The sequence below is a fragment of the Bos grunniens genome, chromosome 1 (genome assembly GCF_055505025.1).
Source record: "Bos grunniens cultivar Pamir isolate PY7600 chromosome 1, Bosgru_T2T1.0, whole genome shotgun sequence".
NCBI classification, from domain to species: domain Eukaryota; kingdom Metazoa; phylum Chordata; class Mammalia; order Artiodactyla; family Bovidae; genus Bos; species Bos grunniens.
In genome coordinates, this window is record NC_141165.1 from 20,653,130 (window position 1) to 20,678,655 (window position 25,526).

Sequence of the window (25,526 nt, forward strand, 5' to 3'; positions counted from 1 at the left end):
CTGGTGGAAGCCTGTGGGTGCTGGTAGAAAGGAAATGTACCCACTCCGTCTGGAGATCAATGGAGGTACTCGTTTTCAGGGCAGTGGTGTGGGGATTCTTCCTGGTACCCACGGCTGCCATGGAGCTCAAGATAACTACTGGGTAAGAAGACAATGAGAAGCAACTTGGTACTGACACAGAAGCTCAGCTAAGATAGAAGAAGAAAAGGCCTTCTTCAACCAGGACAGATACACACGTTTATCACTCAGAACCCAGGGACACAGCTTATAGCAGAACACTGATGCCAACTAATCTGCCTGTAAAGTCCCGTTCCCCAGACTCAGGCAGTAGTGGCTGATCACTTCTAAGGAGAAGAAACCATGCCGTTCACTTTGATCAGAGGGATAAAGCAGCCACTGCTGCAATAACTAGAGCAGGGAAATGACTAAACCCATAACCAAGGTGAGAGCAGTCAGAGATGCCAATAGCTATAGAAAGAAGCTTTCTGGTGCTGTGAAATAGGGGAGGCATGGGGTGGTGGAGGCTGGTCATAAAGTAGATGTCAGTGTGGGAACACTGCTTTTTTCCAAAATGAAAGGAGTTGTAACAAAAGTACTTTAGATCTCTGAGCTGAAAGCATTATGTTATGTTCTGATGTCTTCTAGATATTGAGGGTGTTATCAACGAGAGAGACAAATCCAGCTGTTTACTGGGGCATAAATCTCTCCCTGCAGATGGGGATTCTCTTTCACCCATGCCTTGTTGAGGCTTAATAAAAGTTAGTGAACTTTTTTGATCTTAAGCATGCAGGTTACTTCATTTTCTGAGAATATCATAGTCAAAATCTGCATTTTCCATTACTGTGATATTAAACCCACCTTTCAGTGGCCCATCTCCAGTCAGTTGGGGTTGGTTGGGAAGCATGTATAATCTGTTATACATGATTATAATAATATCCAAAATATGCATCATGATTTTAATGTTCTTTTCTCTAAAAATCCATAGATAATATGTTTTTTGAAAAGAATCAGTTTTTAACAAAAATCTTTTATAATTCTCACTAATATTTACAGCATATTATGATTATTCAAATCTTTATTTTTATCACCAAAAGATCAGAGGATTATTACACCAAATATATTAAAGTATTCATTGAGTAGATATTATTATAAGATATAATAATGTGCCTTTTAAAACATAATTTATCAAAGTACAAAACATCTCTAAATGAGCAGTTCTGAAAATATTCACCAGGTGACTGTATTTCTAGCTGACTATATACATAGGAATCAAATCCACAAGAGGACTGGATAGTGGTCAAGATTACCAGCTTAAACACAGCCTTAGATTTCAAACTCAAATCCGTGATAAAAACAAAAAGGGGGTGGGAATACAGTTCAAATGAAATTTTCATCTAAGAAATAAAATGTATTCTCTATATTTAACAATTGTGAGAGTATTTTTAAAAGCAATTTAAATTGTTTTGTGAATATAAAATGCATTTATTAGTCAACAAGGAATTTAACATTGCATTTGTATACCATACCTTATGTGCTTTAGGAAGAAGTAAACCAGGTGGTTTTTTTCTGAGTACATATGCTTGAGAGCCTTTCTGGAGATGAAAGGTTGGATTGGACTGTCCTGATCTAGATAAGAATAGAGAAAAGGTCAATAACAAAGATATATTTTTCTGAAATTTCAGAAGAAAACACAAAATGAAAATAAACCCACTTCAATGCTAGAAAGCCAAGAGGGGTGCTACCAGCTGCTGAGAACATTCACTTTTGGATTATATATAGCAGACAGTAACACAGTGGCAGCTGGAAAATCTATAATCTATACAGGTAGAAGAGAAGATCTTACTTCCTGCCTGCAAATCATGAGTTTTATCAGAAGTATTCCTAGAAAAACGTCTAGATCTAAGAAAAGAAAGGCTGGGAGAAGAGATTGTAGGGGATCTGTCAGAAAATTAATTAAAGGATGCTGGAACAGCTGTTCCCTCATCTGCGATTGGAGAGAGAACTCCGAGTACAGCTCTCTGACATGGGAATTCTGATAAGCAAAGTCTCAGAGTGGATATTTGGGCCAGGAGGTGCAATAGTGCCCCAGGTGACTCACAGACACCAGGGCACTGACTTTCCCTGCTCTGTGGACAGAAATTCTCACACGGGCTAAGAAAATACACTCCAGCTGCCAAAATTATTTAATCTATACCTTCATTTACCCAACTTTTAAAGAATTCAATAGCATGAAAGAGAGGCCTTGAACCAAAAAAGCAGAATTAATCCCTGAGGTAATAGGTAATAAGAGAAAGTTAAAAAACATTTTTCTCTGAAGTTTAACCCTAGGCTTTCAGCCTCCATCTGCAAAGAACAAAAGCAGATTGAACGCAGCAGCACCTCCAGTGTCTATATCTTACGCAGATAAGCAGGACCCATCCTCTCCAGCAATCATACTAAAAAGCACCATCTAATCCTGGGTGAGCGCCTTTAAGCACAGGAAAGTGAAGATCATTGCCACAGTGTCAGCAAATGGGACAACATCAAGCTGCATTGTTAATCTTTTTAAAATATAAATTCTTTTATTTCTTTTCGGCTGCGCTGGGTTTTCATTACTGCGGGAGCGTTTCTCTAGCTGTGGAGAGCGGGGCTGTCCTCCAGGTGTGGCACATGCGCTGCTTGCTGAGGTGGCTTCTCGTCACAGAGCACAGGCTCTAGGCCCACAGTCTTCAGCAGTTGCAGTGCAATCGGTAGTTGCGGTTCCCGGGCTCTAGAGACCAGGCTCAGTAGTTGTGGCTCACGGGCTTAGTTACTCTGTGACATGTGGGATCTTCCTAGATCAGGGATCAAACGCATGTCTCATGCATTGGCAGATGGATTCTTTACCACTGAGCCACCAGGGAAGCCCCTGTGTTGTCTGTCTTGACATGGGACAATTTATCTGTGATGCTCCAAAGAGTTAAGTTGCAATGAACCTTACAAAGACATTTTTTAATGCCAAATGTCTGCTTGGATGTATTTCTGATAACACAGTCATTTATGAAGCACTGGCATTTGTGATGGTAAACGACCAATGTGAAATATAAAAGGAAAACTAAAAGCTTTTTATTAAATATATAGTTACAATATGCCCCAGCAATTTCACTCTAACATATATATCCAAGAGAACTGAAAACACATTTAAACAAAAAACTGTACATGAATATTCATAGCAGCTCTATTTTCAACAACCAAAAAGTAGAAACAATCCAAATGTTCACCAACAGATGAATGGATAAATAAAATATGATATATTAATATAATGGAATATTACTCAGCCATAAAAGGAATGGAGTTTGGATACATGCTAAAACATGGATTGGCTCTGAAAACATTATGCTAAGAGGAAAAAAAAAAGAAAACAGTGACCAAAGGTCACATATTATATGATTCCATTTCTATGAAATGTTCAGAATATGTAAATCCATAGTGATAGAAAGTAGATTATTGGTTTCCAGGGGATGGTCAGAAGGGGGAATTGTGAGATAAGGGTTTCTTAGGGTGATGCAAATTTCCTGGAATTAGATACTGGTGATGACTGCAGAATATTGTGAATAAAAACCACTAAATTATACGTTTAAAATAGTTAAAATTTTAAGTTTAACATGGCATGAATTTTATCTAAACAGACAAACACACAAACAAAACCCCACCAAACTAAAAGCATCTCCTTTGAGCAAGTATCTACCGTCCATGGTTCTAACAAAGACAAAAAAGATAAAAAAAAAAAAAAGCAGAAGCCCAGCAGGGGAAGACCATGACCAACACTGTGTACTGTGAACAAAGTACTGACTACATTTTACCACTCTAACCATCAGGCCTCTCTATAGTATGGAATCCACTGATGGTATCAATATGATAAGAATCATCAGTGAGCCAAAGGTCGTAACTATTCTTTAGGACTTGAATCGGAGCATGCAATGGCACCCCACTCCAGTACTCTCGCCTGGAAAATCCCATGGGTGGAGGAGCCTGGTAGGCTGCAGTCCATGGGGTCACTAAAAGTCAGACACGACTGAGCGACTTCACTTTCACTTTTCACTTTCATGCATTGAAGAAGGAAATGGCAACCCACTCCAGTGTTCTTGCCTGGAGAATCCCAGGGACAGGGGAACCTGGTGAGCTGCCGTCTATGGGGTCGCACAGAGTCGGACACGACTAAAGCGACTTAGCAGCAGCAGCAGGAGCTGCAGGACTTGAATAAGACATTTAATACTAAAAGAAATGGGTTGATTTATAACCAAACATGTGACATTTTTGATTTGTCGAACCTTAATTACAAAGATGGAATCTTTGCATTTAAGTGTTCAGTTAGGAACACTCATTTGGTAGACTCATTTGACTAGACAAGAAATCTCAAAGACTCTTAGCATTGGTTTTACTTAGAAGCACAGGAAGACAGGAGATACAGTATGCCAGTGAGGTAGCATCAGATGAGTTTCTTTAGTAAGGTCCTTAGAGTAGGTCCATGCAGCAGTCTAGGATCTACCTCATTACTTCTGTGTCCCTCTGGTGATAGCTCAGGTTTGAAGGAATGAGACCACAATGGATGAGTGTGGGTGCCACCCTGCCTTAGAAGCCTCATGCTCCACACCACGATGGCTCCATCATCTCCAGTAGCAGTCCTCTAGCAAGAGACATGACCAATTTTAAGAACTGACTAAACGTAGAAAAGCCCCAAGTTAAGCCTAAAATATCTGACCAGATACATTAGTTAAGCATAAAATATCTGACCAGATACATTTACAGGCCTTCCAGTTCAGATGCAGTTTATCAAATAGATGTTACTTTCAACATAAGTGCTCTTGCTTGGAAACACAGCTGACACTCCACCTTACCAAGTTTCCAAAGTAACTACAGCTAGAAAGCTAATTTGTCTATAGAACAGGAGAAAAGGTGTTTGTTTGTTTTTTTTAAACACTTTTCTCACAACATGCTAGCCTCAGATACATGATGTAATCCTAGTAGGTGGCTCTGTTTGCATCTCCAAGCTTCCAAGCTTGTAGATATTCTTATAAGATTTTTTTTCAATAGCAAGAAATTTTTAAAAAGCATCAATCCTGATAAAGGTCACATATGTTTGCAGCTATGTAGGCAGCCTAAAGGAAATCAGTCCTGAGTGTTCTTTGGAAGGACTGATGTTGAAGCTGAAACTCCAATACTCTGGCCACCTGATATGAAGAGCTGACTCATTGGAAAAGACCCTGATGCTGGGAAAAATTGAAGGCAGGAGAAGGGGACGACAGAGGATGAGATGGTTGGATGGCATCACTGTCTCAATGGAGATGAGTTTAAGTAAACTCCAGGAGTTGGTGATGGACAGGGAGGCCTGGTGTGCTGTGGTCCATGGGGTCGCAAAGAGTCGGACATGACTGAGCGACTGAACTGAACTGAACTGAAGGTAGCCATCTTGTCCCTTGTCTGGAGATAAATTTGAAGTTATTCAGAATTTACTGTTCTTTGATATCACTCCTTTTTCTTTAATGTTGAAACCACTTTTGGAGTCATGACTATTCTGACCAAGTGCACCATAGCAAGCAGTTAATACCAACTGGACTTAGACCTTCATATCTACTCTTAAAATCAGCTTGGTATGCTCATAGAGGTATATGGAATTGAGTGAGCAATGAGGCAGGATAACAACCAGCTTGGCAACTGAACTCACTGGCACTGCTATGGCATTCACTGAAGTAGTAACTTTTGATACTAATGCCGATAGCTCTTCAAATGTATTTGCTGTGGATTAGAGATCGAGAAAAGAGAAGACTAAAAGACTAATATCATGGTGTTTAAGCATAGAAGATATTGAGTATATAGTTCAAAAGACTTAAAAATACAAAGCTGGAGATAAGAAGAGGCAAAATATCCCCAAAAAACTTGCTCCAAACTAGGATTCAGAGCCATGATAGAAGAAGAGATGTCAAGGCAGAATCAAAGGAAGTCAGAAGATTCTTGACAAATACAATGGAAGCAACAAATGGCTGGCCAAGAATCAGATAACTGAAAAGGAAGAATTTAACATCAGCAGAAAAAGCTGGAGAGGGTCCAAAACTCTAACATAGTGTACCAGAGAACAGGCATCATGATAGGTGTTTTGCTGGGCATTCCCTGGAAGTGGTGGCTCATCTCTCCAGAGGTGCATTTTCTGGATCCATGACTGCAAAAATCAACCAACTTGAACAAAACACAACACAGCACATTCCACAGAGTTCGAAGTCTGAAGGACTCTGATTTGTAGGAAGTCGGTTCACTGACAGTTTAAAAAATCATTATTTGAGCTTCTTAATATACTATTTACAATTAATATATTAATTAAATTATAACTATTTAACATATTAAAATTATAGACATTTGTCCTTTTCATCATAGGGGACTAGAGTGCAAAAGTAGCAAGTCAAGAGATACCTGGAGTAACAGGCAAGTTTGGCCTTGGAGTACAACATGAAGAAGGGCAAAAGCTAACAGAATTTTGCCAAGAGAATGCACTGGTCATAGCAAATACCCTCTTCCAACAACACAAGAGATGACTCTACAAATGGATATCACCAGATGGTCAATATCAAAATCAGACTGACTAAATTCTTTGCAATCAAAATGGAGTTCTACACAGTCAGCAAAAACAAGACTTTGAGCTGACTGTGGCTCAGATTCTGAACCCCTTGTGGTAAAATTCAGACTTATATTGAAGAAAGTAGGGAAAACCACTAGGCCATTCAGGTATGACCTAAATCAAATGCCTTATGATTATATAGTGGAGATGATAAATAGATTCAAGGGCCTAGATCTGGTAGACAGAGTGCCTAAAGAAATATAGATGGAGGTACATAACATTGTACAGGAGGTGGTGACCAAAATCATCCCCAAGAAAAAGAAATGCAAGACGGCAAAGTGTCTGAGGAGGCCTTACAAATACCTGAGAAAAGAGAAGCGAAAGGCAAAGGAGAAAGGGAAAGACATACCCAACTGAATGCAGAGTTCCAGAGAAGAGCAAGGAGACATAAGAAAGTATTCTTAAGTGAACAATGCAAAGAAATAGAGGAAAACAATAAAATGGGTAAGATTAGAGATCTCTTTAAGAAAACTGGAGATACCAAGGGAACATTTCATGTAAAGATGGGCACAATAAAGGACGAAAATGGCAAGGACCTAACAAAAACCAAAGAGATTAAGAAAATGTGGCAAGGATACACAGAACTGTATAAAAAAAGCTCTTAATGACCCAGATAATCATGATGGTGTGGTCATTCACCTAGAGCCAGACACCCTGGAGTGTGAAGTCAAGTGGGCCGTGGGAAGCATTACTACAAACAAAGCTAGTGGAGGTGATGGAATTTCAGCTGAGCTATTTCTAATCCTAAAAGATGATGCTGCTAAAAGTGCTGCACTCAATATGCCAGCAAACTTGGAAAACTCAGCAGTGGCCACAGGACTGGAAAAGGTCAGTTTTCATTCCGATCCCAAAGAAAGGCAATGCCAAAGAATGTTCAAATTATCATATAATTGCACTCATTTCACATTTGCAAGAATATGCTCAAAATCCTTCAAGCTAGGTTTCAACAGTACGTGAACCGAGAACTTCCATATGTACAAACTGGATTTAGAAAAGGCAGAGGAGCCAGGGATGAAGTTGCCAACATACGCTGGATCATAGAAAAAGCAAAGAAATTCCAAAAAACATCTAATTCTGCTTCATTGACTACACTAAAGCCTTTGACTGTGTGGATCACAACAAACTGTGGAATATTCTTAAAGAGGTGGGAATACCAAGCCACATTACCTGTCTCCTGAGCAACCTGTATGCAGGAGAAGAAGCAACAGTTAGAACAGGATGTGGAACAATGAACTGGTTTGATATTGGGAAAGGAGTATATCAAGGCTGTATATGCAGGGTACATCATGTGAAATGCCGGGCTGGATGAGGCTCAAACTGGAATCAAACTTGCTGGAAGAAATACGAACAACCTCATACAAGCAGATGATACCACTCTAATGGCAGAAAGTGAAGAGGAGTCTAAAGAGCCTCTTGATGAAGGTGAAAGAGGAGTGAAAAAGTTGGCTTAAATTAAATATTCAAAAAGGAAGATCATGGCATCCAATCCTATCACTTCTTGGCAAATAGATATGGAAACAATGGAAACAGGGTCAGATTTCATTTTCTTGGGCTCCAAAAGCAATGCAGATGGTGACTTCAGCCACGAAATTAAAAGACGCTTGCTCCTTCAAAGAATAGCTATGACAAACCTAGACAGTATATTAAAAAGCAGAGACATCACTTTGCCGACAAAGGTCCATATAGCCAAAGCTATGGTTTTTCCATACAGCTCTTACATGTATGGATGTAAGAGCTTGACTATAAAGAAGGCTGAGTGCAGAAGAACTTTTTTGTGTGTTCAAACTGTGATGCGGGAGAAGACTTGACAGTCCCTTGGACAGCAAGTAGATCAAACCAGTCAATCTTAAAGGAAATCACCCCTGAATATTCATTGGAAGGACTGGTGGTGAAGCTGAAGCTCCAATACTTTGGCCACCTGACATGAAGAGCTGACTCATTGGAAAAGACCCTGATGCTGGGAAAGATTGAGGGCAAGAGGAGAAGGGGTGACAGAGGATGAGATAGATGGTTGTATGGCATCATCGACTCAGTGGACAGGAGTTTGAGTAAACTCAGGACTATAGTGAAGGACAGGAAAGCCTGGAGTGCTGCAGTTCATAGGGTCGCAAAGAGTCAGACATGGCTTAGTAACTGAACAAAACCAACAAATAGACATCTGTATACTTAAATACACACAGAGAAAGAGAATAATACAGGTTCACTTTATCCACATAATAAATAAGTGGAAAGTGCTATTCATGTCAAAACACAAAGCTTTTTTTTATATTGGCATCAGTTGTGGGGAAAAAAAAAGTTAACTCAGAGTACTTAGAATAAGACTGCCTGTCCCCATTCCTAAACACCTATCTCTTTCTACTTCCCATCACTCATAGCACTGCTGTCTTAAAACCACCAGGACTTGTCTCATTATGCTCTTTATCTCTGTTTATGTTATCAAAAAAAAAAAAAGACCTACATGCTCATGTCACCACTTATCCACTGCATTCTAATTCCCATGAGGCTCTATACAGTCTTAGTCTTCTTCTCTCACCCCGGCCCTCATGCCCCCAACTCCCAACGCCTTTACATTGTGCACCCTGAAACTCACTGTCTTTCAGCACCACAATCACATGCAGCACCAATCTCTTCTCTGAAAGGACCCTTCACTTTCTTGCTCTAAAACCTGAATGTTCTACAAGCATCCTGTTTCCCTTGTCTCTTATGTGGTAGATTTTGCCCCACATCACTCATCCAGTGACCTGGAAATGGAGTCTGTGTCCTTCTTGATACTCCTTGCCGGTTCCAGGCTCTCTGCCCTTCATCCTGTCTAAACACCTCTCCCCCAGCTTTGAATTTCATGTCATAGAGACTCTGCCACCCTCTACTCATTCTTGTTGCAGTCACCCACTAATTCATAGATCATTCTCCCTCAATGCCTAAGGATTTTCACTCTTACTAACACTTTGTTGTTCAGTCACAGAGTCACATCTGACTCTTTGTGAACCCATGAACTGCAGCATGCCAGGCTTCCCTGTCTTTCAACATCTTCCAGATCTTGCTCAAACTCATGTCCACTGAGTTGGTGATGCTGTCCAACCATCTCATTCTGTCATCCTCCTCTCCTCCTACCTTCAATCTTTCCTAGCATCAGGGTCTTCTAGTAAGCTGGCTCTTTGTATCAGGTGGCCAAAACTCTACCCCCATCCTAATTATTAATGGCATCAAATCCATAAAGATATTCGTTCTTAGGCCTATCAGTTCCCTGAATTCTCACCTCCAGTGATTATACTACCTGTCACTCATTCTATGGGACACACCGTGGTGGTGGTGGTAAGTCCCTGTAGACCCCCAGGCTCTTCGGTCCATGGGATTCTCCAGGCAAAAATACTGGAGTGCGTTGCCATGCCCTCCTCCAGGGGATCTTCTTGAGCCAGGGATGGAACCAGCATCTCTTATGTCTCCTGCATTGGCAGGCAGGTTCTTTACCACTAACACCACCTGGAAAGCCCTGGGACATACCTTATATCTTATCAATATCAACAACTCAAGCATGGCATTATCCTATTTTTTAAGCATTTCTAACTCTGAACATAACCTCTTTTCACTCATACACCTAGTACCTGAATTTCAACAATTCTTTGATCCCTGGACCTACCTGCTAATAATGCTAAGTCACTTCAGTCGTGTCCGACTTCGTGCGACCCCATAGACGGCAGCCCACCAGGCTCCCCCGTCCCTGGGATTCTCCAGGCAAGAACACTGGAGTGGGTTGCCATCTCCTTCTCCAATGCATGAAAGTGAAAAGTGAAAGTGAAGTCGCTCAGTCGTGTCTTGAATCTTAGCGACCCCATGGACTGAAGCCTACCAGGCTCCTCCATCCATGGGATTCCCCAAGCAAGAGTACCGGAGTGGGGTGCCATTGCCTTCTCCTGGACCTACCTACCAACCATTAATCATACTACCTTTTCATGGCCTTCGGTTCCCCCCTTTCCCCATGATATCCGTCCTTAACTAGCTTAAATTAGATGATCAGTTACATAACTACTCCCTTGAATACATCTTTAATATACTTGCCCTCTCTTACTTCATGTTATTTGCTTGGAGTCCCCCATCCTGGTTAAATCCAACTGTTTGCCTGCATTCATATAATTGAATGTAGTTGGAGAAAGGAACACATAGTCATAATTATTGTTTAGATTAGGTCCACTAGATGCAGATCCTGAGAGATTTGTGTGCAAGCGACTTAGTATGGAAATGCTTAGGAAACCAATAAGGAATTGAGAGAAGCAAGTCAGGGAAGGGGAGAATGCTAAGCAAAATTATGATCTGAGACAAAGTTCCTTAGAAGGTAACTTCAGCTTGATTTCATGGTAAGGAGGGGACTCTACAGTGTAAGGTACACCTGAGAGTTGTCTTATCTCTAAAGCAAAAATAGTGGGAATTTCATACTCCTGAACCCGTGAGTCACCAGTTAAGAGCCATCTTGGGCACTACACCATTCAGGGCAAAAGAGGCTACAGAAGGCAAGGACAGTCTGTAAAAGAGCCATATGTGTTGGCTACTGGAAGCAGAAGCCACCAAAGCAGGGTATACATGGAAACTAAAAAGCAACCCAAGAGAATCTGGGCAAAGGATCAATAATACCTACTAAAATAACTACTCTTACTTCGAATTCATGACTATGAACCTCAAAGTGAATCATGCTGCAATTATGATATACTTCCTTAGTCCTTTCATTCATTTCCCATGCTCTTGGATAACTGTTTAACAATTCCTCCTCTTCCTTCAAACCTCCAACACTTTCTTCCACCATCTTCACTCAGCTGATTACCTAGCTTCATATTTCACAGAGAAAATGCAAACAATCAGGTGAGAGCTTCCACAAGGTTACACTACCATTTCTATGGCATAGAAGCACCTATATCCATATACTCTCTCTTCCCTGCACAGTCTGTAGAATGTCTACATTTCTTTCTAAGGACAATTCCTCTCTTGTGAATTAGATCCCATTCTACTCTTGTCTACTCAAGGACTTCATTCTAGCCTTCTCTCTTCCACAGATTTTTCATTCTGTTTTGGATCACTGCCATCAGCATACAAACATGCTGCCTTTTTCTTTTAAGACTTATCTTGACCCCACGACCCTGATGCTGGGAAAGCTTGAGGGCAGGAGGAGAAGGGGACGACAGAGGATGAGATGGTTGGATGGCATCACTGACTCAATGGACATGGGTTTGGGTGGACTCCAGGAGTTGGTGATAGACAGGGAGGCCTGGCGTGCTGCGGTTCATGAGGTTGCAAAGAGTCAGACACGACTGAGTGACTGAACTGAACTTGACCCCACTGCCCCCTCTACATAAAACATTCATTTCCCCCTTTAGAGCAAGGGGTATAAACTCAAAATGTTTACACTGTTTGCTACAATTCCTCCTCTCCTACTTTCTCATGAACCCATGTCAATCAAGCTTTCATTCCTATCTTTCCAGTGCAGTGACTTTCTTCAAGGTCACTAGTATTGCTATGGTATCAAATCATGGTTTCCCCTTCTTGGGCCACCCCTTTTGAGATTCTGTTGTATGTTCCTCCTTAATTCTTCAATTCTCAATACTGGGATCCCTGGGAATAAGTTCACAGACCTCTTTAGGTAGACTCATCTTCTAGGTAAGCTCTATGATCTCATGGCTTTAAATACCTTCTCTATCTCAGTGACTTCCAAATGTATGTGGCTAGTTTAGATCTCTGCTCTGACTTCTTGATTCATATACCTGCCTGCTTACTATTACATATCCACTCCCATGTCTAAAATGCATCTTGAAACTCAACATTCCAAAACCAAGTTCCTGATATTTCCTTTCCAATCTGATTGTATACAGTCATCTCTATTTTATTGCATGATAAATTCATCCTTTGAGTTGCCAAGAAAAAATGAAATACTGTTGGTTTCCTCTTTTTTGTCTTTCATATCCCACAAGTGATCAGTTATAAATCCTCCAAAATAAATTCAGAATATGACCACTTTGCACCTATCCTACACTACCACCCTGGTCCATACCACTAATTACTGTCTACTCAGTTCAGTTCATTCGCTCAGTCGTGTCCGACTCTTTGCGACCCCATGAATCGCAGCACGCCAGGCCTCCCTGTCCATCACTAACTCCCGGACCTCACCCAGACTCAGGTCCATTGAGTCAGTGATGCCATCCAGCCATCTCATCCTCTGTCGTCCCCTTCTCCTCCTGCCCCCAATCCCTCCCAGCATGAGTCTTTTCCAATGAGTCAACTCTTCGCATGAGGTGGCCAAAGTACTGGAGTTTTAGCTTTAGCATCATTCCTTCCAAAGAAATCCCAGGGCTGATCTCCTTCAGAATGGACTGGTTGGATCTCCTTGCAGTCCAAGGGACTCTCAAGAGTCTTCTCCAACACCACAGTTCAAAAGCATCAATTCTTCGGCGCTCAGCCTTCTTCACAGTCCAACTCTCACATCCTTACACGACCACTGGAAAAACCATAGTCTTGACTAGACGGACCTTTGTTGGCAAAGTAATGTCTCTGCTTTTGAATATGCTATCTAGGTTGGTCATAACTTTCCTTCCAAGGAGTAAGCATCTTTTAATTTCATGGCTGCAGTCACCATCTGTAGTGATTTTGGAGCCCCCAAAAATAAAGTCTGACACTGTTTCCCCACCTACTTCCCATGAAGTGATGGGACCGGATGCCAGTATCTTCGTTTTCTGAATGTTGAGCTTTAAGCCAACTTTTTCACTCTCCACTTTCAGTTTCATCAAGAGGCTTTTGAGTTCCTCTTCACTTTCTGCCATAAGGGTGGTGTCATCTGCATATCTGAGGTTATTGATGTTTCTCCCGGCAATCTTGATTCCAGCTTGTGCTTCTTCCAGCCCAGCGTTTCTCATGATGTACTCTGCATAGAAATTAAATAAGCAGGGTGACAATATACAGCCTTGATGTACTCCTTTTCCTATTTGGAACCAGTCTGTTGTTCCATGTCCACTTCTAACTCTTGCTTCCTGACCTGCATACAAATTTCTCAAGAGGCAGATCAGGTGGTCTGGTATTCCCATCTCTTTCAGAATTTTCCACAGTCAATTGTGATCCACACAGTCAAAGGCTTTGGCATAGTCAATAAAGTAGAAATAGATGTTTTTCTGGAACTCCCTTGCTTTTTCCATGATCCAGCAGATGTTGGCAATTTGATCTCTGGTTTGTCTGCCTTTTCTAAAACCAGCTGGAACATCTGCAAGTTCACAGTTCACATATTGCTGAAGCCTGGCGTGGAGAATTTTGAGCATTACTTTACTAGCGTGTGAGACGAGTGTAATTGTGCGGTATTTCAAGCATTCTTTGGCATTGCCGTTCTTTGGGATTGGAATGAAAACTGACCTTTTCCAGTCCTGTGACCACTGCTGAGTTTTACCAATTTGCTGGCATATTGAGTGCAGCACTTACACAGCATCATCTTTCAGGATTTGGAATAGTTCAACTGGAATTCCATCACCTCCACTAGCTTTGTTTGTAGTGATGCTTTCTAAGGCCCACTTGACTTCACATTCCAGGATGACTGGCTCTAGGTCAGTGATTACACCATCATGATTATCTGGGGATTGAACATCTTTTTTGTACAGTTCTTCTGTGTATTCTTGCCATCTCTTCTTAATATCTTCTGCTTCTGTTAGGTCCATACCATTTATGTCCTTTAACAAGCCCATCTTTGCATGAAATGTTCCCTTGGTATCTCTAATTTTCTTGAAGAGATCTCTAGTCTTTCCCATTCTGTTGTTTTCCTCTATTTCTTTGCATTGATCGCTGAAGAAGGCTTTCTTATCTCTTCTTGCTATTCTTTGGAACTCTGCATTCAGATGCTTATATCTTTCCTTTGCTCCTTTGCTTTTCACTTCTCTTCTTTTCACAGCTATTTGTAAGGCCTCCCCAGACAGCCATTTTGCTTTTTTGCATTTCTTTTCCATGGGGATGGTCTTGATCCCTGTCTCCTGTACAACGTCATGAACCTCATTTCATAGCGCATCAGGCACTCTATCTATCAGATCTAGGCCCTTAAATCTATTTTTCACTTCCACTGTATAATCATAAGGGATTTGATTTAGGTCTTACCTGAATGGTCTAGTGGTTTTCCCTACTTTCTTCAATTTAAGTCTGAATTTGGCAAGGAGTTCATGGTCTGATCCACAGTCAGCTCCTGGTCTTGTTTTTGCTGACTGTATAGAGCTTCTCCACCTTTGGCTGCAAAGAATATAATCAATCTGATTTTGGTGTTGACCATCTGGTGATGTCCATGTGTAGAGTGTTCTCTTATGTTGTTGGAAGAGGGTGTTTGCTATGACCAGTGCATTTTCTTGGCAAAACTCTATTAGTCTTTGCCCTGCTTCATTCCATATTCCAAGGCCAAATTTGCCTGTTACTCCAGGTGTTTCTTGACTTCCTACTTTCGCATATAATGAAAGTCCCCTATAATGAAAAGGACATCTTTTTTGGGTGTTACTAGGTCATCAAAATACACTCCAAACTGGTCTCCTTTTGTTTGCCTCCTTCAGTCAAATAATAGGCAAACAGATTCTGTTTAAATAGGCAAAGGGATTCTACTTAAAAAAACAAATCACTTCTCTCCTCTGCCCCTAAATCCCTAATCTCTCACCATCTCAGCTAACTTTGTGTGCTTTGTGTGCTTAGTCACTGATTCATGTCTGACTCCTTGTGACCCTTTGGACTGTAGATCACCAGGCTACTCTGTCCATGGGATATTCCAGGCAAGAATATTGGAGTACATTGCCATTTCCTTTTCCAGGGGATCTCCCTGACCCAGGGATCGAAACTGCGTCTCTTACATCTCCTGCATTGGCATGCAGGTTCTTTACCCCTAGCACCACCTAGGAAGAGTGTTAGCTAGAGTAAAGGCCAAAACCCTTATAAGAGTCAACAGAATTTCTCTTGCCCTTGTTATGCAACTCCAGGCACCCTGGCTTGTATTCTCTCCACCCACTGGGCACATGCCCCCTTCAGAGCCCCTGCTCTTCCCTCTGTCTGGAATAGTCTTTCCCCAGATAGCTATAAGGCTTACATCCATATCTCTCCTTGCTGAATGCCACCTTCTCACTGAGGCCTTTCTGCTTCCCCCTCCTAAACATTTCCTATTCTCCTTTGTTTCTCTCCATTTTCTCATATACTTTAATATTTAGAATGTGATTTTATCTCTGTCTTCTCCAGATAGAATCCAGGTTCCAAAAAGGCAGGATCTTCTTTTTGTTAAATTCCCAGTGATTGAAGCAGCGCCAGGCACATAATATACACATACCTGGAAATCATAGGGTTTGTTTTATCAAGTTATACAACATCTTCATTATTAAGTCAAAATATTTTTATTTCTAATATGATTTAAATTTTTCTAATTCTAAAAATAAACTTTACATAGGTAAAAAATAATATTTAAAAGAACAGTAACACAACAAATACCAGTGTTCTCACTACATAATTTGAGAAAGAAAAAATCACCATCTCTAAAGCCCTCTGTGTATCCTTCCCTTCATTTTTTATTTTTGCTTTTTGTCTTACAAGATCTTAGTTCCCCAACCAGGGATCAAACCTGAGCCACCTCAGTGAGAGCATTGAGTCCTAACCACTGGACCACCACTGTCTCTCTCTTCAGAGTAACTACCATCTTGATTTTTACATTTATCATTCCCTTGAAGTTTATCCCCTTAAACAATATACTGTTTATTTGTCCAGTTTTTATTTGTGTTGATGTATATAGCTGCAGTTGAATAATCTTCACTGCTGTATGTGTTTCTTCATGTGAATATACTATAATTTATTCACCCATTCTTTAATTGATTAATGTTGTTTTATTACTGTATTTTTACTGTTACAAACAGTGCAAAGATTTTTGTAGATTATCTCCTGATACCCTAGTACAACAATTCCTCAGTGTATACAACTAGGAATAGAAATACTTTGTCACTCAGCATGTATATCTTCCCATTTCATCTTTACAAGATTGTGCCAAATTGTTTTCCAAAGTTGTTGTGTTGTTGTTCAGTCACTAAATCATGTCTCTTTGTGACCCTATGTACTGCAGCTTGCCAGACTTCCCTGTCCTTTGCTATTTCCCTGAGTTTGCCCAAACTCATGTTTGTTGAGTTGGTGATGCCATCCAATCATCTCATCCTCTGTCGACCCGTTCTCCCCCTGCCCTCAATCTTTCCCAGCTTCAGGGTGCCACCCTCACCAATAGTGGATGAGTCCCTGTTATCTCATATTCTGTTTGATATTATCAGATTTTTTTTTCAAAAAAGTCAAAAATCATGCTATGAGATGGTATCTTGTCATTTTAACTTGCATTTTCCCCAATTATTACAGTGTAATGAGGCTGAGTGTCTTCAAGTCTTTTGCCCATTTTTCTGTTGAGCTATTGCAGTTCTTCATATGTTCTGGAGGTTAATCTTTTATCTATTCTATACACTGAAAATATTTTCATCTATAATTTCATTTGAAGGATTCTTCCAGTCATTTCCTTCAGTTTGCACTTTTGTCTTTTTAAAGACTTTATTCTCTACTCCACAGTCTAAAGAGCTTCTATATGTCTTCCAAATGTTTACAGTTTAAGAGATTATTTTTTTTATTTATTTATTTTTTAACTGTGGTGTGTCTTTGCTGCCGCACATGGGCTTTCTCTACTTGTGGCGAGCGGGGGGCTACTCTTTGTTGCAGGTTCCATAGTTGTAGCTCCTGGGTGCTGGAGCAGAGGCTCAGTAGTTGTGGTGCTCCGACTCTGTTGCTCTGAGGCATGTGCGAACTTCCTGCACCAGGGATGAATCAGTGTCCCTTGCACTGCAACATGGGTTCTTAACCACTGGACCACCAGGGAAGTCCCCAAATGTTTATAGTTTTGCCTTTACTGTTCCTCTGTAATCCACCTAGAACTGAGTGAGGTTGAGTAAGGAAAGGGTCTAATTTCAATTTTTTTCATATACATAATAATTATCCATGTTTAATTTACTGAAAAATCTCTTCTCCCTCCAACTCTCCAAAGACTGATTCTCAGTGCCAGCACTGTCATATATCAAAGTCCTATAAATATGTGGGTCTTTTTGTGGATTCTCTCTTCTGTTTTATTGATTTGTCTATCTCTGTGAAAAAATAAGCCATCTTAATTTACATTTCCCTCAGGAGTGTTTTCCTTTATTTTTGGCGCTTTGCTCTTGCACATACAATTTAGGAGTAATTTTTTGAATTAGGGGAAAAATTAAGACTGTGAGTGTCATTGCACTGAATCTATATATCAATTGGAAAAAAAAAAAAGAGAATCATACAATTCTGAATTCTCCTATTCATGAACACGGCATCTTTCATTGTATTTAGTTCTAAGGTTCTAATAGTTTTATAATTTCCTCTACAAAGGTCTTGCAAATACTTTATTAATGTTTGAGAAAATTATATTTCTGATATTCTTATTAATTTCATCTTTCTGAAATTTATATCTTTACATTTTTGTTGCTAAAGTTGAGAAATTCAATTGATTTTTGCATACTGAAATTTGGTAAACTCCATTATTTTCTGTAGACTATTGGCTCTTTAATTTGTATATCAATTATTTTCTAAAATGTGTTCATTAGCTATTCTCTTTTGATTTCTAAAGTTTTGGCATTTATATTCTGAATTTTAATTTTTTTTTTTTTTTAAGAATGATGTTTTTGAATTTTTGAAACTTTTGCGGCCTAACATGTCTTCAATTTTTATAAACTTTTCAATGTGTCCTGGAAATAAATGTGTATTCTCTGTGGGGACAGTTCTATACCATCTATACTTCAATACTATCTATCTATCTAAATAGTTCTATACTAGTTATTCCATTTATCAAGGACAATTCTGATTTAACATTCAACTTAATTCAGAATTAACTCTTAGTTAGATAATTCTCAAAAAACCCTAGGAGATAAATATTATCTCCACGTTGCCAAAGGAAGATTCAATGCTCAAAAGAGTTAAATAACTTGTCCAGATTGCCATAGCCAATTTGAACTTTGATCTATTTGTTTACAACTCAAGGCCTCAGGCTAGAAACCTCTGCCATTTTTTATTCCACCTGCTGCTTCATCCTATAATATCTATGTGACACAGTGCCTTTTATTTTTTGGTTGTTGTTTAATTTGGCCACTGCATGTCCCCAGCAGTGAAAGCACTGAGTCTTAACCACTGGACAGCTAGGGAATTCCACATGGTGCTTTTTAATTTTACACCGTCAAACCCTCTCTGATCCATCACCTTTCCACTATTTTTAATTTCTCTGAAATCAGTAGTCAAGGAATACCCTGTGATAAAGCCACTGGTAAACAGTGCCGTTACAACATTAAGCCCTTTCATCTATATTACTTCATTTATCAGGATTATACAGAGCAGGCAAGTATTTATTACAGGTTATGAAACTAGTCATCAAAGAGTTCACGTACCACAGTACTTAAATTTCCAGTCAGTAAGTGACACACCTAATTCTTCTGGAAGCCAGGGTTGCTTTTATAGTTCTGTGTTTATCAAGATGCTGTTTTTACAGCAAAGTCTATTTGTAAATTACCTTCTATTATACAACAACATCAGACTAGAGGCAGATTCACTGTGGAGAACAGACAGTATTCTCAGGACCGTCATCTAGTTCCATTCCCCTATTTCAAAAGAACTAAAGCCCAAAGTGGTGCTGTGATTTGCTAAATGGAATATCTAGTATAAGAATTTCGGATCCCCCAACTGGTACCATTAACTCAGCCTCTAAGAATATGCCCAATGTGAATGGAATTACATCAGCTTCTCTGGGGAAAAAAAAGGTTATAGAACAAAGGTTGAGCGAACGGCCTCTTTATATCACACAGAGCTTCCAACCTTAACTGCCTCAGTGAATTCTCAAAGTACACAGCTGTTAACAGATTCCTCCTCATAGCTGGAATCGTGAACGCTATAGTGCTTCCATTACCGCGCTGGAATTGGAAATACTCAGAATGTAACGCGGGAGCCAGTGACAGCAGCTCCCGCCGGCAGAGTAGGTCACTGCGGAAAAAGAAATAGGGTGGAGGAAAGCAGAAAACCACCCAGGGCCAGAGGAAGAAAAGCACAAGGTACAGATTTGTTTCTGCTGGAGAAGGCTAGGGCCGATACCTGTATTGGGCAACCGTCAGCTTGGCCTCGGGCTCGGTCCCAAAGCCGGGCAAGTGCTGGTTTAGGTAGGCGTCCAGAGACCTACAGTCGAACTTGTGCTGGGGCAGCACTTCTATAGTGTTGGGCTCGCGGGAGGCAGCGGTTTCCATGATCTACGCTGCCGCTTCAGACCACAGAGTCACAGAACTCACTAGACTCTTGGGATCCGGTTCGTCTGGGAGAACGCTACTCCACGGACAGGGGCGAGGCCGAGACGCCCAGGTGGAGGCGGGCCCGCGGCTCCAGCCAATTACATATCGCCAGGCCGCTGGCTGGCAGCACAGGCCAGCTGTCTCCTGGACTTGGGCTGTACTCAGGAAACGCCAGAAGGGCCTTGTGTGTTCGAATTTAAAGTTTTCAGTCAGCCTCAGAGTTGGAGACCTCAATTCTAAAGAAAGCAAAGTCATGTTAGTCACAAGAGCATATTAGAACGCCGAGGCCTGGTCCGTCTCCAAATTGAAAGCACTGGCAGGCGGAAGACCTACCGGGTCCGGTGCAGAAAAGGGCCCGTCAAGACCTCGAGCCTAGGAATAAAAGATTCTGGGGTTTTTCCTGGCCGCCAGGTTGGAAAGGCAACATCGCAGGCCGCTGGTTCTGGACACTTATGACCCGTGCCCTGGAACTCCCTGGACTCTTAGGCCCTGGCGAAGAGGTGAAGTAGGGGGCTTTTTTTTTTTTTTGCCTGAGGCGGAGCGTTGACAGCAACGCACCGGAAGTGGCCCGCTGGGAGACCCGCAGGAGCGGCGGAGACGTGTCGGGCAGGGGTGCGCTGGGAGCGCTTCCCCAGGTTTGTGGGCTGGGAAAGCCGCAGCAAGGTGACTCGCCACATAACCCTCTCGGGGCCAGCAGGCCAGCAGCGTGGGGCGGCGACGACGGCGACGGCCGGGGCTGGGAGCGCTGGCGGCCGGGGTCCCAGCCATGGCCGAGTCTGTGGAACGGCTGCAGCAGCGGGTTGAAGAGCTGGAGCGGGAACTGGCCCAGGAGAGAAGTCGCCGCGCCCTGGGGAGCGGCGACGGAGGAGGCGGTCGGGCCCGCATTGAAAAGATGAGCTCCGAGGTGGTGGATTCCAACCCCTACAGGTGACCTGCGTGACGGGTCGGGGCCGGAAGAGGGGCGAGGTCACGGTCTCCAGATAGTCAGAAGTGAGGGGCTTCCCGCCGCTGTCCAGCTGACAGCTCACACCTCCCTTTTCTTCTTCTAGGATCTTATTTCTAAGCGAGCAAGGACAAGTCTTAGTCCTAGTCAAAAGTTGTTCTTTCTCTTTTTTAAAAAAACTCAACTAAATCAGCCATATGGTGCTGCTCCTGTGCTTCCTGAGGACACGGATCCGGTTTCCTGCCGCCCCTACCTCTTTTAGTCTTCCTCGCTCATCATGAAACTGATAGTAGAAACTTTCAGACTAAGACGCCAGATGTAAAACCTGCTAAGCTAAACTTGGGAGCTTCATAGAGTCTTCTTTGTTTCTTAAATTGGCGTGGTGGAAACAGCTAGATTAACTCTAAAACCTTTGGACTTCACTAGTCCTATCCGCACCTCTCCTTTCTTCATTTCCCAAGATTTTGTTAATTCAGCAGGTTGAATATAGGGTAGTGGTTGAAAGTAGGGTAGTGATGACGGTAGGGACCCTAGGCCCAGAATGGAGTCAAATCTTAGCAACTGAGTAACCTGGTGAGAGTTCTGTACCTTTACTTTCTTGCTTGTAGTATCTCTTTCTGTGGAGTTGTGAAGATTGAAAATACAAGTATATGTAAAGTTCTTAGAGCTTTCGATGCTAGGTATTAACTGAACTTTCACCACCCGGTAAACACTTAGCATGCGTTGTCACTTTTCCTCTTTACTGCAACCCTAGGAGATAGCTACTGTCATTTTATCCCCATTTTATAGGCGAGATAAATTAGGCTTAGAGAGGTGCTGTGACCTGCTTCAGGCCATAAGAGCTAACAGTAGCTAAAAAGGCTTGGACTGCCATTAGATTTGTTTTGTCTCCCCAGTAAAAATAAATAAGCCATTAAGTAGTGTTTCTAAAAACTGGACAGTTTTAGAGTAGGTGAAACAGGAAAGGTATTATTGGTGCTCTTTCCCTTCAAAGAGCAGAAATTTGGATTTTAAAGAAAGGTTTTATTTATGACATAAAGCCTCAGTAAAAGTCTTAAGATGCATGTATATGTGTGTGTGTGTGTATATATATATATATATATATATATGTATGTATGTATGTATATATATATGACTTCCCTGGTGGCTCAGATGGTAAAGCATTGGCCTACAGTGCAGGAGCCCTGGGTTCAATCTCTGGGTTGGGAAGATCTCCTGGAGAAGGAAATGGCACCCCACTCCAGTATTCATGCCTTGAAAATCCCATGGACAGAGGAGCCTGTAGGCTACAGTCCATGGGGTCGCAAAGAGTCAGACACGACTGAGCGACTTCACTTCATATATATTGCAACATAAAATGCAGACACAGTATTTAGGCACAAAGCTGTTAATTACAATATTATTTGTCATAGAAAACCTGACCAAAATTATAATTGTTCTGTAATTACAGAAGAGTTTATTTTAATCTACATTAAAGTAAATCATGCTGGATTCTTGCTTTTCTCTCATTTATCTTACTACATTAAAAAAATTTGTTTTGTTTTTCAGTTTTGAGATATAATTGACGATAGTGCATGTATTTTACTTGGCACATGTGAAAGGTTTACCATCTCATTAATCAGAATAAGTAGAAACTATTCCATTTGGCTTCTCTCCTGGCTCAGATGGTAAAGAATCTGCCTACAATGCAGGAGACCCAGCTTTGATCCCTGTGGTGGGGGGAAGATCCCCTGGAGAAGAGAATGGTTACCCACTCCAGTATTCTTGCTTGCAGAATTCCACGGACAGAAGAGCCTAGTGGGGTACAGTCTACGAGGTGACAGAGTCAGACATGACTGAGCGTTAGTCACTTTCATTCCATTTGGCATGCTTAAACATTTTTGTATTTTAAAAATGAAAATTTTGAAATGCTCCCTCTGAGAAAAGCAAAGGAATGTGAATCATATATTTAGAATCATCTTTCAGACATCATTTTAACGTGAGACAATTACTTGACATTGTAATAACCACAAATCTTTCAGTACTCAAATTTAAACATTTAGTATTTTCTATCTTATTTGTACCATTTTGTCTTTATTAAAACTGCTACTTTGGAGATGGCAGTTGACACCCAAAGCTCTGTACTAGTACATGGAAACTTGATAAGGTCAATCTTATTTTTTGAATTGTTGTACATTCAGCACATATTTAGTGTGCACCTTTTCATTTCCAGCCTTCCTGAATAATGTTATTTACCATTTATTATTTGCACAGACACTGGGAATACAAAGACATGGTCATTTCCCTCCAGCGGTTACCAGATAAGTGTGAGATACAAAGGTAAACTTGGGATTACAGTATGAGTGGTAAGAATTATGATAAAGCACAGCACATGATTATCAGAAAAATATAGAGGGATTTGTAGGTATTCTACATTATTTTAATTGCATTGAGTGACATTTTGAAATACAAAGTTCCTGACCCTCAAAAGACCTTTTGCTTTAATTTGGGAGATTCAATGGTTGTAGAATAATGATCAACACAAGTAACTGTAAAATTGTGTGTTAAGGGATATAATTAGAAGCATGTTAACTAAATGAAAAGGTGAGCAGAGTCTTTAAAATTAGAAAACCTGGTTTTAAATACTAGCTCCAAAATCCAGCTCTGAATAATTGTTTGCCATTTAACTGATCTTGGGCATGTTGATTAACCTGAATCTGCCCTCCCTTCCCCCACCTGGCCCCATTTATAAAAGGAGGTTGTGATGCATTCTTTTTTTTAACGAAACTTTATTTTAAAATTTCATTTTAAAGTTGCAGAGAATAAGACTATAATATAAGTATAAAGCTAGACAAATATTTCTATGGACTAGGATAGAAAGTCTGGTAAAAGACTCATATGCTGCTGCTGCTAAGTCGCTTCAGTTGTGTCCGACTCTTAGTGACACCAATATGGTCAACTGATTTTTAACTAAGTTACCAAAGCAATTTATGGAGAGGATTGTTTTTGCAACAAGTGTTGCTGGACCAATTGGATGTTGTTGTTGTTTAGTTGCTAAGTCCCATCCAACTCTTTTGTGACCCAAGGGACTGTAGCTTGCCACGTTCCATGGGCCTTCCCAGGCAAGAATGCTTGAGTGGGTTACCATTTCCTTCTCCAGCAATGCATTCTTCTCAGGGTTATTTATAAAGATTAAAGACAGCATCAAGGTAAAGAGGCAGATTGATCACAGACGTATATCACTGTCTACCCAATCTCACTGAAATGAAAGTAAAGGAATAATTTTTAAAAAGGAATAAATCACCACTGGGAAAAAAGTTTCTGTTAATAATTGGGGGATGGGTGAGTCTCTGTACTTAAATGATTATAGTAAAACAGTTTTAGAAACTAGAAAGAGACAGATGACTGATAGATGATCCTGATTTAAAGGATCCGATAAATTCACTCTAAAGCCTGCAACCCGACTCATACAATAGAATTCTCTCAAAGCTCAAGAACAGGCATAAGTCTTTCAAGAAGGGCTTAAGGTAGGACTAAACAAGATGGCTGAAAATCTGTTGAAGAAGCAACCCAAGTTCATTGTTTCACTTTGAGTAGCGAGGCAAATGCCTCTTCTCTGTCAGGAGAGACTACTAGAGATTTACTCATTAGAGAGTAAAATAGAGTATTTCTATTAATAATTAAAGCAAGTCTTCATGCCTGAAGGGAGGGAATTAACTAAATGTTTACATACTGAATGCTAGGACTCCCAGCCTTGCTTCTCCATTTAACACCCCAAAACTGATCAGCTTAAAGACTTTTCAGTGTGGAAATTGAAAGATTCTTCTGTAGGGAATCTGAGAGTGCCAAGAAGAAAGACTGAAAGACACTGACATTGTGGATTTCTCAACTACTAAACAGCCCAGCCAGATCACGCTATGCTGCTGCTGCTGCTGTTGCTAAGTCGCTTCAGTCGTGTCTGACTCTGTGCGACCCCATAGACAGCAGCCCACCAGGCTCCGCCATCCCTGGGGTTCTCCAGGCAAGAACACTGGAGTGGTTTGCCATTTCCTTCTCCAATGCATGAAAGTGAAAAGCGAAAGTGAAGTTGCTCAGTCGTGCCCGACTCTTCACGACCCCATGGGCTGCAGCCTACCAGGCTCCTCCAGGCAAGAGTACTGGAGTGGGTTGCCATTGCCTTCTCCGAGATTACGCTGTAGTGAATCCCAAAGTCAAATAAACAGCGCCCACATCCTTGCCTTTATTAGTGTCTGACTTTTAAATATGAGCAGAAAGGATGAGAGAAGCTCCTAATGTGAAAGGAAGAAAACAAAATTAATAGACTATATAAGGGGACTGCAACCCCAACATTATCATTAATATCTTCAGAAAGATATATGTATAAATGAAATAGGACAGAGTACTACAAAAAGAATCATTCTTGCAAATGGAGAATGATAACAAAAGTGAAAGTCTCAATAAAATAACATTGTAAGAAATCCAGAGAACAGTGGAAAACTAAATGGAAAATAGAGGAAAGACATTACAAATAGAAGACTAGTCCAAGTGGTCCAACTTCCCAATAATAGGAGCTCCAGAAAGTTCAGGAAAAACCAACCAACCAACCAAAGAAGTCACCACATTCTTCAAG

General features: G+C 40.9%; 2 protein-coding genes across 2 annotated transcripts in view; one reads left to right on the plus strand and one right to left on the minus strand.

Annotated features, from left to right (window-relative positions):
* Positions 1–19,932, minus strand: part of ACAD11 (acyl-CoA dehydrogenase family member 11) — a 117,066-nt gene extending 97,134 nt beyond the window's left edge. The window contains exons 1-2 of the mRNA XM_086352066.1: positions 19,784–19,932; positions 1,527–1,626 (exon numbers count right to left, since the gene is read on the minus strand). Coding sequence (XP_086208192.1) covers positions 1,527–1,626; positions 19,784–19,932 — 249 coding nt within the window. The remainder of the gene's footprint in view (positions 1–1,526; positions 1,627–19,783) is intronic.
* A 626-nt stretch (positions 19,933–20,558) lies between these two features.
* UBA5 (ubiquitin like modifier activating enzyme 5) overlaps positions 20,559–25,526 on the plus strand; it is a 32,903-nt gene continuing 27,935 nt past the window's right edge. The window contains exon 1 of the mRNA XM_086352191.1: positions 20,559–20,901. Within this exon, the coding sequence (XP_086208317.1) occupies positions 20,741–20,901 (161 nt within the window). The 5' untranslated portion in view covers positions 20,559–20,740. The remainder of the gene's footprint in view (positions 20,902–25,526) is intronic.